General features: G+C 51.4%; 1 protein-coding gene across 2 annotated transcripts; it reads left to right on the top strand.

Annotated features, from left to right (window-relative positions):
* The first annotated feature begins 488 nt into the window (after window positions 1-488).
* Window positions 489-15,122, top strand: CDA (cytidine deaminase). Of its 2 annotated transcripts, XM_045548521.1 has the most exons (4): window positions 496-736; window positions 5,995-6,106; window positions 10,981-11,038; window positions 14,627-15,122. In XM_045548521.1, the coding sequence occupies exons 1-4, from the start codon at window positions 583-585 to the stop codon at window positions 14,741-14,743; spliced, it is 441 nt and encodes a 146-aa protein (XP_045404477.1). In that variant the 5' UTR covers window positions 496-582; the 3' UTR covers window positions 14,744-15,122. The 2 variants fall into 2 exon arrangements, with proteins under 2 accessions (XP_045404478.1, XP_045404477.1); XM_045548522.1 differs by lacking the exons at window positions 10,981-11,038; window positions 14,627-15,122 and adding an exon at window positions 10,803-10,973 and having other exon boundaries at window positions 489-736.
* Window positions 15,123-15,464: the final 342 nt, after the last annotated feature.

Below are 15,464 nucleotides of genomic sequence, written 5' to 3'. Positions count from 1 at the left end.
CAGTCTCATTGCAGCTTGTTCACACCTCCTGACTCAGGATGCCAAGTGGCTGCACCAGCCCTGCCCTTTCAGCCTCATCTCTTCCCTCAGTGAAGGAGAGAAAAAGCCATTCACCAAACTGAGGGCTGTCAACCCTTGGAGCCTGGGCCTCTGACATCTCACACTGACTCACCCGGTAGCTTCTTTCTTGAGGAGTATGTGTCTACAGCCACCCCTACAGAGTGGCACCCACCCTCTGACCCACTCATACTGACCAGGCCTTCGCCCACTCACCCCTCAGTGTGTCAGCAGTGAGTGGCCCCTGAGGGAGAGTGTGGACCCCACGTCGCAGCCTTCCACACTGGCACACACCCTGGCACCGTCTAACCCAAACCACGGGAGGCTCCCGGCCCAAGCCTAGCCCTGCCCAGCATCCTGAAAGCTGTACACTGAGGAGCCTGCGGTCTGGCTGCACAGACACACCCTGGGGGAGGAGCAACTGGCGATGTGTCACACAGGGGCCCGCCCCAGGCTGCCTCGGAGCTCCTATTTACTCTGCTCCGTTGCCTGCGTGCCTGCCTGCCCCAGGCACCAGGTACCAGCATGGCCCACAAGCGTCCTGCCTGCACCCTGGATGCCAAGGACATCAAACAACTGCTGCTGTCCTCCCAGGAGGCCAAGAAGTTAGCCTACTGCCCCTACAGTCACTTTCCCGTGGGGGCTGCCCTGCTCACCAGCAATGGCAAGATCTTCTCAGGTAAGGGCAGCGCCCTGGCATCCCCGCTCCCCAGCAGCCTGCCCTGGGGGCCAGAGGAGGACGGGCAGGAAGTGCACAGAGGCACAGACAGCCGCTCTGTCACCTCCTTCCTGGGCCTCTCCAGGCTAAGACGCTCCTACTCTGCCCGTGCTCTGAAAACTCATCTGCTGCTTAAATCGGGGGAGGACTGGAATGAGGAAGTTTGAAGGGAAAGCCATAAATCAATAACATGCAGGGCCCTGGAGTGCTGGGAGGGAGACGGTTAATGCTTTCCAAGCCTCGCTGTGTCTGGCACCTTGCTAAGGCTTCCTCACTGGTAATTCCTCACCTCCCGCCCACTCTCTTGCGTGTTAAGCTCCTTTTGTGATGAAGAAAACTGAGGCCCAGGGGTGACAGGACTTGCCTGAGGTCACACTCAGGAGCTGGTGGTGAAACCCAGGGCTGGGGTCCCCAAAGCCCCGCTCTCTTCCCTTCACCCACTGTGCTGGCGGATGGCCGGGGGTGGAGAAAGCAGGGAACCTGGGTGCTGGCTTGTTCGTGGGTAAGGGCCTCGCAGAGGGTCCCACCACTCCCTGTGGGGAGACCCCCGTTGGTAGATCCCAATTTGGGTCTTGTTCTGGAGCTGCCGTGAAGCCCACAGCGTAAGCCTCAGACTGCCTCTGATTGAGATCATCTGCGAACTCCCTACCCTTAGACAAAATACCAGCCCTCTCCTGGGTGGTTGTAGTACTAGCAGAGAAAATTCCACCCATCTCTCTCCACCCCAGGTCACAGGAAACAGTGGTGCATTCAAACTCCTTAGAGAACTTTGAGGGATCAGCTGAGAAGCTGCCTGGTTTGACTTCTGTCTGAGATTGTTCAGGCACAGAAAAAGGGACAAAGGGACACGGACTTGGAGAATGCCTTCCACACCAGCAGCTGGAGCAGAGGCACAGGAAGGGAGGGGCTCTGGAACGGCTAGAGCGGGTGTGGCAGTGAGGGGGAGGAGGCGGAGGAGAGGAAGGAGGGGAGAGGCAGGGGGCAGTGAAGGCAGTGGAGTTAAGGGGGGAGGTGGCGGCACCGTAGGGAGGGAGAACAGGGGGAGCTGAGGGAGGAACGTCGCCTAGGTCAGAAGAAGAAGAGGGTAGAGAAGTAGAAGCAAGAAGTACCATGTGACAGGTAGAACGGAGAAGGGGATGTTTAGCAAGTTCAAACAAGGCCCGGACATAGGGAACTTCAGACCATTTGCCAGGTTGGCAACAATAGAGATCACGTTGCAGGATGTTGTTATTATTAAGAGATCCATTCCCGGGCCAGACCTCCTGGTCGCCTAACTTATAGTGTGGCCAGGCTGTGTTGCAACAGAAGGCTAAGCGTTTAGGTCAGCAGTCCGAGAGCTCCAAAGTTTTCAAATTCTTACGGAGACAGCCCAATGGAGAGTCCTTAGGTGGAGCCGGTTGGACGTTGCCCATGATGACAACTCAGAGAAAGAAAAGGATGTTTTTAGGGATGGTCACATGTTGCAAGAAGTCTGAGAGGGTGTCCCCAGCTCAGATGACTGTTGAAGGTCTGATCAGACATCAGGCGTCCTGGAAATCAGAGTCAGACGAAAGAAAACCTCATGATCTGGCCGGAAAACAGGTATCCCTGAGTTCTGACTCAGATTGTGACCCTGAAGTCTTCCCCATAGCCAGGCGTCCCTAGGTCTGGGTGAAGACCGATGGGGGCAGTGTCCTCTGGGAAAGAGCAGTTAGGAAGCGGCCCTCTATGCCACCCTCCCCAGTGGTAGACCCAGCGCTGGGTTTCCCTTGACCAACCAAACCAAAAGCTATCACTCTCCACCTTGTGCGTACGACCATTCCCCAAGATTCCAGGGACCAGGAGGCTCAGTGAATTCCCAATGATATTGAGAGGAATGTCCTAGGAGTTGCAGAGGAGGGAGCAGTTTCAAGACTGAAGCGGCTCCCCGTCCAGAGGTAGAAAAATGAGAGGACGAGACAGTCCCCTCACAGAGAGAAAAGTGACTTCTCCCCCTGTGGAGGCAGAGAAGTGACTCAGTTTTAGTCCCCTAAGGGCCACCAGACAGGGTGGAGAGCTAGTGCAGGCGGGTTTTGAGAAAGATTTCTGCAGACAGCAAAGATTAGGATAGAAAGAAGAGGTTTATTTATTTTTCCCTGGAGTGGGGGTGGGAGGACCGGCATGGTGGTGGAAAAGGAAGAATGTGCCCAAAAACCAGCTGTTGAGGATTTTTAAAGGGGGTCGTAGACTGGCAGGTGCAGTTGAGAAACTGCTGCATCAGCTCCTTCCTTTCTTCCTCGGGGAAGGGATGATCGCAGATGTGACTCTGTCCTTGAGATATGGCTGGGGCCTGGAGCTCGCACCCTGTTGTTCGCTCAGGAACTCTTTTGACTGTAAAAACACAGATTCTCAGAAAACAATTTTGAAAGAGAGAGATTTACATCTCTTTTCTGTTCATTCAGCTCTTTTCAGAAGTTGTGCAAAACAGAACTCCTGCAGGGTGCCTGTGAGTGGGGGAACCACAGGACTGATCCCTAACTGTTACTGGGGAAATGGGGGGATTCGGTATTTTCCTGTTATTTGTGCAAGGCGGCCGCTTTCGTCCCTAAGGGAGGCCACCCAAAGTCCCACCCGGCCAGCACACAGCTCTCAGCACAGGACCTCACGGAGCTGCACAGCCCTCTTCTTCCTGTCCAGACGTGGCTGTGCTGGTCTAGTGACCCGTAAAAATAATGATCTACCCCCACTTCACACCCCTCCTGCAGGATACAACGTGGAGCAGGAAGGGGCGACAGTAAAATCTGCCGTTAGGGACAGGGAAGAGCAGGGGACTCCCGGCAGTCACGGTCCTCAGCAGTCCCCACGCGCTGGGCCGGAGGTGTGAGGGGTCCCTGCCCTGGCTGACGCTCCTCCCCTTTCTGCTCTGGGGCCCTCCCTGTCCACTGCCCTCTGGGAGCCTCTCCCTGACCCTTACCATCCTCCGTCGGCCCCACATCCACAGCGGGTGCTGGGGAGAACGCCCTCCTGGGGGCACACGGTCTCTCAGCCCACGGATGCTGGAGTTTGGGGGGCCCAGGCGTTTCTCTAGAGATTGACCAAGTGCAGCTTTTATAGGCCAGTCTTGTGGCTTCTTTAGCTATCCAATTCTGTCAAAAACTGAAAAACTTCCTGAGCTCTCTGCTTCCAATCACTTCCGTACAGGAGTGCCCTGGACCCCCAGAGATCCTTCTGGGCATAGTTCTTACGGCTGCCAGCTCTCCCTTCCTGCTAGCCGGCTGCCCGGCCCGGCCCGGCCCGGCGTCTCCAGGTCATTGCAGCGTGGAGCTTTGCCGAGTGGCCGACTAACAAGGCCGTCAGCTTTCCATCTCCCCTCATTTCTGTTTCCTCAGCCCAACCGCTAAGTCAATGTCACAATTTGTAGATTGCTTTCATTAAAGTTGCATCTCACTTTCAGCACAAATTTCTGTATTAGTTAGGTATATAGGTTACACTGCTCTGACCAAAAGATTATAAAACACAGTGACTCAGACATGATAGAATTCTGGTTTTCTCTCACATTACAAGCCAGAGTAAGGCCGGGCGCGATGGCTCACGCCTGTAATCCTAGCACTCTGGGAGGCCAAGGCAGGAGGATCGCTGGAGGTCAGGAGTTCAAGACCAGCCAGAGGAAGCAGTAGGCCCTGGGCAAATAGACAACTCTACTCCAGGAGTTGGCCAGGGTCCCGAGTCCCTTCTCTCTTGTCACTCTTCCATTCCTGTGACGATAAACCACATGCTCAAAGCTGCCCCACCCCGCCACCTCCTCCGGCCAGCCAGTGGAAGGGGGAAAGAAAAGAAGTAATAGGCACGCAATTTCGTTATAAAAAATGTGATCCAGATGTTCTCACATCCCTTTGGGCCACATGCCATTGGCCAAAACTCAGGCACGTGGCCACAGCATGCTGCGAGGGAGTTACAGTCCCTCATTGAGTGGCCTTGCTGGAATGCAGGTCACTTGTATTACTTAAAGGAAGAAACAGGAAGTGAATACAGGGCACAATCAATATCTCTGCCTCAGGGAGGAAGGCAAGCTACAAAGCTACAAGGAGCGACACAGACCACGCACCACATCTTGATTAGGGGAGAGCGCACATCCCGTGCCATTTGTTCATGGACTCTCTTCCCTGGAGATGGGGGATTTCTTAGCCAGCCAATCTGTCTATGCCAACATTGTGTCTCCTGGGAGCACCCCTGGCTCGTTGTCCCCCAGGAACACCCCTGACGCAGGGCTGGGCCGCCTTAGCAGCGGCACCTCCCGTTGGAGGCCTGACAATTGCCTTAAGGCTCACACAATCACAGGCACTTTCCGCAAAGCTTGAGAGCTTTTTGTTTGTTAGTTGACTCAGTTGTTAGTTGGTTTGGACAGTTTGTTACGCAACACAACTCTGGCTGAACCCTGGCTGAACTCTGACAGCCAGTAACTAGCACCAAAAATCCTGTCCAGGCTCAAACTTTGAACCCGGACCTGTCTTAGCCCCTTCAGGCTGCTATGACAAAATACCATAGGCTAAATAGCTTATAAACAACAGAAATTTATTGCCCACCGTCCTGGAGGCTGGGAAGTCCAAGATCAAGGCACAGGCAGATTTGGTGTCTGGTGAAGGCCGGGTTCTCATCGACGGCCCCTCCTCGCTATGTCCTCACGTGGTGGAAGGGGCAAGGCAGCTCTCTGGCTTCATAAGGGCACTGATCCGTTCATGAGGACTAGTCTCCTTTGTTTGGTTCTCATGACCTAATCATCTCCCCAAAGGCCCCACCTCCTAATACCATCACCTTGGGAGTCAGGATTTCAACATATGAATTTGAGATGGGGTGATACAAACAGTCAGACCATAGCCCAACCCCATCCCGTGGCTTCCATCTCTTAGGTCCGGGCCTGGGGGCTCTGCTTACTTTCTTACGCCTCAGCATCTCCCTTGGCCTTGACCTCTGCAGGGTGGGGAGGCTGCTTAATCTGCCCTGTTGTGCTGCCCCTGCTCCCAGGCTGTGCTTCAAGCTGGAGGCATTGGGTAAGTGAAGACAGTGAGAGGTTCTTGGCAAGGGCCGCTACCATGGGCCAAGGAGTCTACCAGCGCTTCAGGTCAAATCGCCCTTTCCTTCTCCCCACCTTGCCCAGAGCACCTGGTCCCTCCCTGCGCTGGAATGGGGCAAGCCTTGTACTCAACACATGCAACAGGAAGTAGTTCTGCTGGTCATACCACTGGGCTCTCCTCTCTTTTCAGGGTGCAACATCGAAAACGCCAGCTACCCACTGAGCATCTGTGCGGAACGGACCGCTATCCAGAAGGCCGTTTCAGAAGGGTACAAGGATTTCAGGGCAATGGCTGTCGCCAGGTAAATGGGAAAGCCAGGTCGCAGCAGTATTCATTCATCTCTTCAGCCAGCATCCCCCATACACCTGCTATTCATTCATTCATTCATTCATTCACCTGATGTATGTTTATCAAGCACTTTTTATGTGCCAGGCACTGCATAGGGCCCTGGTCTGAGTGCTGAGGCTAAGGAGACAGATAAGAAATGGATTCTGCCCTCATTGAAGCTGCAGAGCAGGTAAACGACCACGGCCGCTCTCATGCAAGGGTCGGTGCATTTCTGTTCCTGCAACACAAAGTACAGCAGGGTCCCTGCAAGATACAGTGGAAAGGCAGGATAGAAACCTAAAGCTGGAGGGACCTAAAAATCACCTGGTATAGACTCCCTCGTCACCACCCCCATTATACAGCTAAAGAAACTGAGGCCTAGAGAAGGTGAGCAACTTTGCTGGGAGTTAGCGGCAGAGCCGGGACAAAACTCAGGTCTCAGAGCCTCACTGCACCGTGCTGTGCCGGATCAAACACTCTTCCCTGCCCTCCTGAGCCAATCCTGGGATCTTGGACAAGCCATTCAGCACCGCTGACTCCGTCATTCAGCAACACTCGCCTCTAGGAGCCAGAGCCAGGATGCAAGGACAAGCTGCACACCGGGGGGTGACAGCCAGGTAAACACCGGTTATGGTTCAAACTAACCGGATTCCAGTCCAGGCTCTTGTCGAACAGGAGCAACATTCAATTCTCTCTAAGTGCCCCAAACGTAAAGATCCTAGTTCTCACGTGCTTACCCTCCAAGGGAGCATGATGCATCCTTCTTGGCCCCGAACCCAGACTCAGTGGTTTCAGGATTCAAGCATGTAAATGAGCTCTTTTACTAATTTGGGCCCCATTAATTTAATGATTTAATGGCGAATTGCTCCTGTGTGTACTTGTGTATTGTCTATGACACAGAGTTTTCTTGGTGAATAAGTAATGTTGGAAGAAAAATGACACGGGAAACGTTTAACCCACTCAGAAAGAGGCTGCCTGGCTGAGCAAGCGTGGGTCTTTAGGGACATCTGGCTGCATGGATCACATCCTGCGAGGGAATTATCCCTTCACTCATAGTGGAGATAATTCCTGGTGGCATCACCACAGCACCTTTCTGGCTGAGACGCAAGCAGCGGAAATGCAGCGGCTTAGAGCAAGGCTGATGGGGCCGTGCGACAGAAATAGGCCCACGTGTGTTTTCTAAGACCCCAAGCTTTGCCCTGATCTGGCCCCAAGGTGGTCCGGCTTACTCAGGCTTTGTTGCTAAGTGCGTGGAGCCCAGGGAGCACTTAAAGGAGAAGGTCCCGGCACCGAGAGCCTTCCCTGCAACCCAGGTCTGTTCTAGCTTCCCTTTGGCTCCAGGAAGGGTAAACGAGACTGCGCTGGGAACATCTTGTGCAGATGAGCAGAGATCAGGATGTGACTTGCACTTTATGAAAAAAAAAAAAAGAAGGAAATAACTCAATTTAAAGGCTGATCCAAGAAAATAATGATATTCTGGAGAAAAAGAGGCCAAAGTCAACCAAAGGATAACGATGCCTTGCGCTGTTTAGAATTTTCCAAATGAAAGGCTTTTTCTCTTGGTCGTTATCTGTCTTTAAACATGACTGACTATCACTAGCAATGATTAGCAAATGTCCTTATTTACACAAAACCTGCATTTTTCTGGCATCCAACTGCTCTACTCTGGGTATTCAGCCTGCACTGGCTTCCCCGAGCCAGAAATGCAGTCATTATTGCACTAATGATTTATTAAATTGAGAGCATGGAGTCAGAGCATGAATGGGAAGTGCAAACTCCCTTATTGACATTGCACCGGTCTGAACAGTCTAAGAGAGCCCCTCTGAGATCTCTGAGGATGGAGACTGCACTCAAGAAAGGCCCATGTGTCTGCAGAGCCCAGGATGGGACTTCGTAAACAGAGAGATAAGCTTGCCCCACTGCAGTTCTGAATGTAGTTATCAGAGTCAATAGGTTTCCAGCTGTCAGGTCTGATAAGCACAGCCTCAGTGTGTGACCAAGGTCAGCACAAACCACAGAAAACGTTAAATACACAGCAAAAAGCAGGACAGGATGAAAGTCAGGGGAGAGGCAGGAAAGAGGAAGCGTGAAGAAATGTCCTGAGACAGCCAGAACATTCTGGCTTTTAGTGCTCACTCTTGGCAGGAATATTGAGTAACGGTTAGAAGCCCAGGCTCTGGGTTAGACGACCAGGTTCCTGCATTGTCAACCTCGGGCATGTTGCTTAGACTCTCTGAGCATGTGAGATGGAGGAGATTGATCTGTTGTGGGGACTCATGACATGTTTTCTGTAAAGTGCCTGGCACAGAGTACATCATAAATTAAAACCATTGTTTTAAAGTCATCATTATTACTTCTGCAAGCCACAAAACTACCACAGGCAGAGTGCATAGATTCTGGGTTCCGATCTTGGCTCTGCCCCTTACTAGCTCTGTGACCTTAGGCAAGTTCTTTCCCTTTCACGATCTGTAACAGGCAGGCAGTAAGAGCGCCTGCACACCCTTGCCCCTCACAGGGTTGTTGGGGATTCAATGAGCTAATACATTAGGTCCTCAGCACCGTGCTCGGCACAGAGAAGCCCAACAGAATTGTAAGCCATCGTTACAATCAGACTGTGTCCTGTCCCACAGGGATACTGTCTAGAAGCACCATATTGTGACTTTTGGTGGTAGAACCCAGGACCAATTTTAACTTCCCAGTAGAATGCGTGTTTGCCCACCCTGAAAACCCTAATGTGGGTCACCTTGTCCCAGGAGCTGTCCACTGGGCAGTGGGCCGCACATGCCACAAGACTGAGACAGGAAGCAGCAAGCTCAGCCGAGGCCTCCCGGGCCATGGAAGGGAGACAGAATCTCAGGGCTCTGACCACCGTCTGCCTTTGTTACGTGACGATTTTATGTCCCCCTCCAGACAGAAAGGTCCCGAAGGCAGGGATTCCCCCATCAGTCTTTGCTTGCCCCTCTCCCTCACCTGCCTGCCATGGAGCAGACTTTTGTCAACCTGTGTGGAATGAGTGACAAATAGCACAGAGTCCAACTCCAGTGAGCTTGGGAGAGGCCCCGGGCTGTGCCAGCTGTCCCCCATTGATTGCAGGGGCTATCTTGGCTCCGTGGGCACCCTGGGCAGGGGTCCCCACCCTCTCATGGGCCCATGGAATTTTCTTCTGGAGCTGTAAGTGTGCTCAGAGAGGACCCCACCTTTCCATGAAGCAGAACCTTTCTTTGACTGGACCCCTAGACGTACTTGTCGTGAGGATTAAATGAAATAGTACTGAGCAGCTTTATTATTCTGTTCTTAGCATCTGTCCCTACCTCTCTTGATAATGGTTGGTTGGTTGGTTGCCTGGTCCCCTTCCCAGTCTATAAATTCTCGACACAGCGAACTTTGTCTTTTTTGTTCACTGCTGTACCTCCAGCACCAATGACAGCGCCTGGCACATAGTAGGTGCTCAACAAATATTAATATTTGTCAGTTGACATGAGATGGTGCATATAAAGTACTTTTTAGGATGCCTAGCACATTCTAGGTACACATTAAACAATATAACAATTATTGTTACTATATAATAAGATTAATGATAAAATAATACATAAAGCACATGGCATATAACAAAACTATATATGCCAAAGCACTAAAATTTTGACAGAGCTTATATATGTAAAGGAAGAAGTGTCCGGGAAATAGTACAAGCAGGAACAATATGTGTGTAATATGTGTGTAGCATTCTAACATTCACAAAGCCTTTCGTACACCTTATTTTATGCTCTAGCATCCGAAAGAGTAGATGACACTATTATCCACATTTAACAGGCAAAGAAAGGAGCCTCGGTTGGGTTAAAATGATTCAGGCAAAGTCACACATAGCAAAAGGAGGTGCCAACTGAGAATCCAAATTTCAGTCCCCTGTTCTTCCAGAGATGTCGAAGAGCTGTGGGTCCAGAAGAGCAAGGACAAGCGTGGCTGCTGGCTTAACCTTTTGCACTCCAGCAGGGTTGGAGGTTCCTACAGTTAAACCTGCCTTCTTTAAGCACCATCCCTCGTCCTGCTCAGGGCTGGAGCCTGCCTGTAGGTGCCTAAACTCTCACAGGCAACCCCTGGCTGTAATCCTGTCTTCTCCAGGCTTTCTCCGATGCAAGGAGCCCATTTTTCTTTTTGATTCACATGTATCTTATTCTTCCATGCCTCAGGGCCTTTGCACATACTGTTTGTTTCCTTTGCCTACAACACAGAAAAATCCTGGGCTTCAGAATAGCTCCTCTGTTACTTCATCTCACTGAACCTGTTTCCTCACCTGTAAAATGGCCATTCTGACATCCAGGTTGTTCTGAGAATTAAATGAAATAACATATGTTGAGTGCTTGGTACAGTTTGGTGTATAGCAGGTGCTCACCGAATGGTGACTTCTGAATTCTGTACTTCTTTCGAGGATTGGGCCAAATGTCACCTCCTCTATACGATAGTCTTTCTCACTCCATAGGCAGGGATTGCCTCCTTCTTACTGTATTTTACTTAAAATGATAACTTGCCTAGTCCGCTAGGTCATCCACTGGGCTGAATAATCTCTTTGCCAGAGACAAATTCTCCTCAACCTTTGTATTCCCAGGGTGTGGGTGATAGTAAGTGCTCACTAAACATTTATTAAGTGCACCAATGAGAATCCCTGCCCACAGCCTTGCCCCGTGGAAGTGTGGACAGCTGCCAAGTCGCCTTCTCAGCCCCCAGGACACACTGTGTGTGAATCAGGAACTACCTCATGGGGTTTGGCCTAATCGGAAAGGGCCTGGGACTCAGCAATTGTCCTCACGCCTCCAGAGAGACTGATCTGAGTTTGATTCTTTGCTTTTCCAGTGACGTGCAAGATGATTTTGTCTCACCTTGTGGGGCCTGCAGGCAAGTCATGAGAGAGGTAACCAGCTTCTCCTGCTTTCTGGAATGTAAATTCAATGCCTCTGTGCTCGCCCAGGCCGTGGGGACACTGCCAAGCTGCCAGCGAGGGGACACAGCTACTGTCCTGTCTGCTTGGTTGGCCAACTTCTAAGGCCTTGCATGAATCACTGGAAATGACTCCTTCGTTCAGTAAATATGTAGTGATGGAGTATCTGCTCTATGCCAGGCACCAAGGAAGCTCCGGGGAGACGGCAGGGACAAGACAGGCTAGGCCCTGCCCTCACGGAGCTTGTAGTCTAGTGCAAGAGACAGACAATAGGCAAGGGGCAAAATAAATAAGCAATGGCATTTCTGAGAGTAAAAGGGTGAGTGATTAAAAACAAACCAAAAAAAAAAAAATGCAGGAAAGGGAGTTGAGTGACAAAAGGGCAGCAGGGGATACTGCAGATCAGGGGTCAGCAAACTACTGCCTGTGAGTCAAATCCAGCATGCTGCTTGTTTTTGTAAATAAAGTTTTATTGGAACACAGCTATGCCCATTCATTCCCCTATTGCCTGTGGCTGCTCTGGTCTTACAACTACAGAAGCCAGCAGCTGCGGCAGAGGCCACATGGCCTGCAAAGCCTAAAATACTTACCGTCTGGCCCTTGACAGAGAAAAGTTTGCCAATCCCTGATTTGCCAGTCAGATAGCCAGGAAGGGCCTCTCTTTGAAGATGACATTTGAGCAGAAATAGAAATAATGAAAAAAGATGAGAGCGACAAAGGTCTAGAGAAGGAGATTTCTAGGTGGAGGAACCAGCAGGTCGCACACTCAGACGCTCGGTGAGCTTGAGAAGCGGCAAGAAGGCCAAGGAGCGAGGGCCCGGGGAGCGGAGGGGACAGTGGTGGCAGGGGCTGGCCCTTGCGGGCCATGGGAGGGAGGGTTTATTGTAGTCCAAGAATTAAGGGAATGGAAGTGTACACTGAAACATGGTTAAAATGGCAAATTTTATATTATGCACATTTAACTACATTTTTAAAAACTAGAAAAAAAAAGAATAAAGGGAAGCCACTGGATGTTTTCGAGACGGGACTTAAGGGATCTGATGTACTTTTCACAAAAGTCATCTTGATGGAAGGCTTTAATTTCTTCAACTCACAAAGGGGTGATTTAGATTATGGGTGAGTTTTTTTGTTTGTTTGGTTTTTGAGACTGAGTCTAGCTCTGTCGCCCGGGCTAGAGTGCAGTGTCGTCATCACAGCTCATGCAGCCTCGAACTCCTGGGCTCAAGTGATCCTCCTGCCTCAGCCTCCCGAGTAGCTGGGACTACAGGCATGTGCCACGATGCTCGGCTAATTTTTTCGATTTTTAGTAGAGATGGGGTCTCACTGTTGCTCAGGCTGGTCTCAAACTCCTGACCTCAAGCAGTCCTCCCACGTCGGCCTCCCAGAGTGCTAGGATTGCAGGCGTGAGCCACCGTGCCCGGCCAGATTATGGGTTCTTGAACTGGGCTCTGTGGCAGGTTTTTATGTTTATATGTACATTTGAGGGAGATGAATGTCGGTAGCTCTTGTAGATTCTCAGAGGTCTGCATTGGAGAGTCCCACCCCTCTAAACACAGCATCTTGCTTAATCCTCACCCAAGCCCACAAGGGAAGTGTGTGTCATTATTCCCATTTCCAAACCAGTACTCTGAGGCCCCCAGAAGTACAATGACCTACTGAAGGGCCCCGGCCAGTCAGCACCCAGCTGGCATCTGTGGCTCGTTCAGGCCGACGCCAAAGCCCACGCTCCTCACAGCTGCCTCTCTGCTTTTATGGCTCTATACACTGGGCACAATTATTTTCAGCCACGGAGGAAACATAATGGTATTTGCAGTATGGAAGCTGTTTGTTCCATGGGAGCTCCTGCTCCTGGAGTGGTTCGTGTTTGCGGGAGAGGGGGCTGCGTCAGCTCTGGTTTGTGCCGTGGGCTTTCACAGCCTCTGGAGGGTGCAAACACCTCCCTCTTCCTTCTGCTTCCTGCCAGGACTGCAAACCTGTCTCCCAAATCCAGATGAAAAATGCCACCAGAAAAGCACTGAATTTACACGATGGAACTCATCCCAATATAGAGGGGCAGAAATAGCTGCCCCGCATGGCCGCAACGCCTAAGGTCATGTGGGGAAACCGAGGCAGGGTGCCGAGTCCCTGGCTCCCAAGGCCCCGCATGGTCCAATTGCTCATTGCTGTTTTCTCCAAACAGATTAGATGTTGGCAAACGAGAGAAGGCGGCTGAAAGAGCTGAAGGAGGGAGAGGCAGAACTGAAACCAAAATGCAAATAAGGGACCAGGCATTTAAGCTACCCTCCGCTCAACTTTCACCATAGCCTCAGGCAGAGCCTGCCAAGCAGAAAAATTTCCTTCCTTAAAACATTTATTCTAAAAAAGCCAGAAGATGAATTGGTGCCTGGTCATAACTGGTGATTCAGGCAGAAGCGTGGAAGAACAAGAGGCTGCAAACAGGAACGGTCACCGGCAAACAACATAATCAATAAGAACAGCTTCTATTAATTGAGCACCTACTATGTGCCAGCCACTGCATAGGATGCTTTACACGAATCATCTCTAACTCTCACAATACCTGGCCAGGCAGAGCCTGGGTCTGCTGACTCCCACTGCAGGGCTCTTGCCATGATGCCACAGCTAATTTAACTCTATACCTACCTTCTTGCACTCTCCCATCTCTAAAACAATTTCAGTCTGGGTGCAGTGGCTCACATCTGTAATCCCAGCACTTTGGGAGGCTGAGGCGGGAGGTTTGCTTGAGGCCAGGAGTTTGAGACCAGCCTCCACAGCATACCAAGACCCCATCTCTACCGCCAGGCATGGTGGTACACACCAGTAGTGCCAACTACTCGGGAGGCTGAGACAGAAGGCTCGCTTGAACCCAGGAGTTCGAGATTACAATGAGCTATGATGGCACCATTGCACTCCAGCCTGGGTGACAGAGAGAGACCCTGTCTCAAACAAACAAAAAACATAGCAAGAACACTGAGCCCCAAAGAGTTGTCATTTGCCATTTGGCCAAGGTCACACAGCAGGGGAGTGGTGCTCTCATAGTATAGGAGAGAGATCCGGAGACATACTTGTCTTTGCCGACTGTACCCTGCTAAGCCCCAGTTTCCCCATCGCCAAAACGGGCACCATAACAGTGCCTACCTCAAAGGGCAGATAATGAAATAATGCAGGTGCTACGTCTGGTGTGTAATGCAGCAACTCCTGTGAGGAGTAAGGAGACTGTAAGGGAAGCAGGTGTTACTTGTCATTTGTCATTTGCCGTAGCAGAAAGGTCTGGCTCTGGGGGTTAGATATCTTTCTTATAACCCCCCCGGGTGAGTCCTTAATGGAGCATTTATTGCCTGTTAACCATGTGCTAAGCGCTGTGCTGTTTAACACCATCCTTTTATTCGCTCCTTGCTCAAGCTCTATGAGCCGGGTGCAGTTATTGTCATTCTCATTTTACAGATGAGAAAAGGGGGGCACAGAGGGGAGCATTAGACAATACGTAGTAGAGTCAGACTCAAACCCAGGGCCATCCTAACCGCTCAGCCGGCCTCTCTCATGCTGTTTTTGCCTCTTTTCCAGTTTGGCACCAACTGGCCCGTGTACATGACTAAGCCGGATGGCACATACATGGTCAAGACAGTCCAGGAGCTGCTGCCTGACTCCTTCGGGCCTGACGACCTGCAGAAGCCCAAGTGAAGGCCAGAGAACACCTGGGTGCCCACAGGTGCTTGCAGGGCCCTCCGCCTGGAGAAGTTCCTAAGGACATTCTCACAGACCTGGGACACCTGCCAAATGGGCCCAACCCTGCGGGGGCTAGGCCAGGATGATGTTTCCAAACGACACTCAAGCACTGTGATCTTCTACTAAAGTGATCACGAGCTTCCATGCAGCCTGGGCCAGGCCCCTCCTTGCAGCCCACCTTGTCCTCCCTGGGCCTCACAGCACCCCACCCCTTCCCTTCCTTCCCGTGGGCCCTCTTTAAAATTCCAGCCAAGTCTGGATGGCTTCGCCATGGCCTTCCCAAGCTTCTATCCTGTTCCGAGCCACTTTTCTAATTATAAACATTGTCACAGAACGTCCTGATTCAGAAGAACGTGTCTCATTCTCTGTCTCTGTCACTGCTTGCAGCTCTTAGGGACAGGGGGACGTGTCTTTATAGGAAGACCTGGACCCTTTCTGCTGTGAGCGCAAATGGGCATCTTGGGACCGTATAGCCTTTGGTGTGGAGAGCTGAGTTTCCCGGCTTCTTGCCCCTGTGTTCTCCAGCTGGGAGGCCCCCCAGGCTGGGCCAGCAACCATTTCTAGAGTCTGTCCTGGGCTCATGGTGGAGCTGGGCGCCACACGCCATCCCCTTTTGTGGTTGCGGCTGAAAGATCCCAAAGTATAAAGGGGAATGTGCGTCTGTCTACACAGTGAA

Source organism: Lemur catta, chromosome 3 (assembly GCF_020740605.2).
Source record: "Lemur catta isolate mLemCat1 chromosome 3, mLemCat1.pri, whole genome shotgun sequence".
In the NCBI taxonomy this organism is placed as follows: Eukaryota; Metazoa; Chordata; class Mammalia; order Primates; family Lemuridae; genus Lemur; species Lemur catta.
Note: the sequence above shows the minus strand (reverse complement) of the source record. Positions and strands in the feature narration are given on the sequence as shown.

Excerpts from the sequence above, each read along its gene's own strand:
- CDA (XM_045548521.1), top strand. The coding sequence starts at position 583 with ATGGCCCACAAGCGTCCTGCCTGCACCCTGGATGCCAAGGACATCAAA. Across the intron at positions 737-5,994 it reads CAATGGCAAGATCTTCTCAG|GGTGCAACATCGAAAACGCC; the intron begins GTAAGGGCAGCG and ends CTCTCTTTTCAG. Across the intron at positions 6,107-10,980 it reads AGGGCAATGGCTGTCGCCAG|TGACGTGCAAGATGATTTTG; the intron begins GTAAATGGGAAA and ends TTGCTTTTCCAG.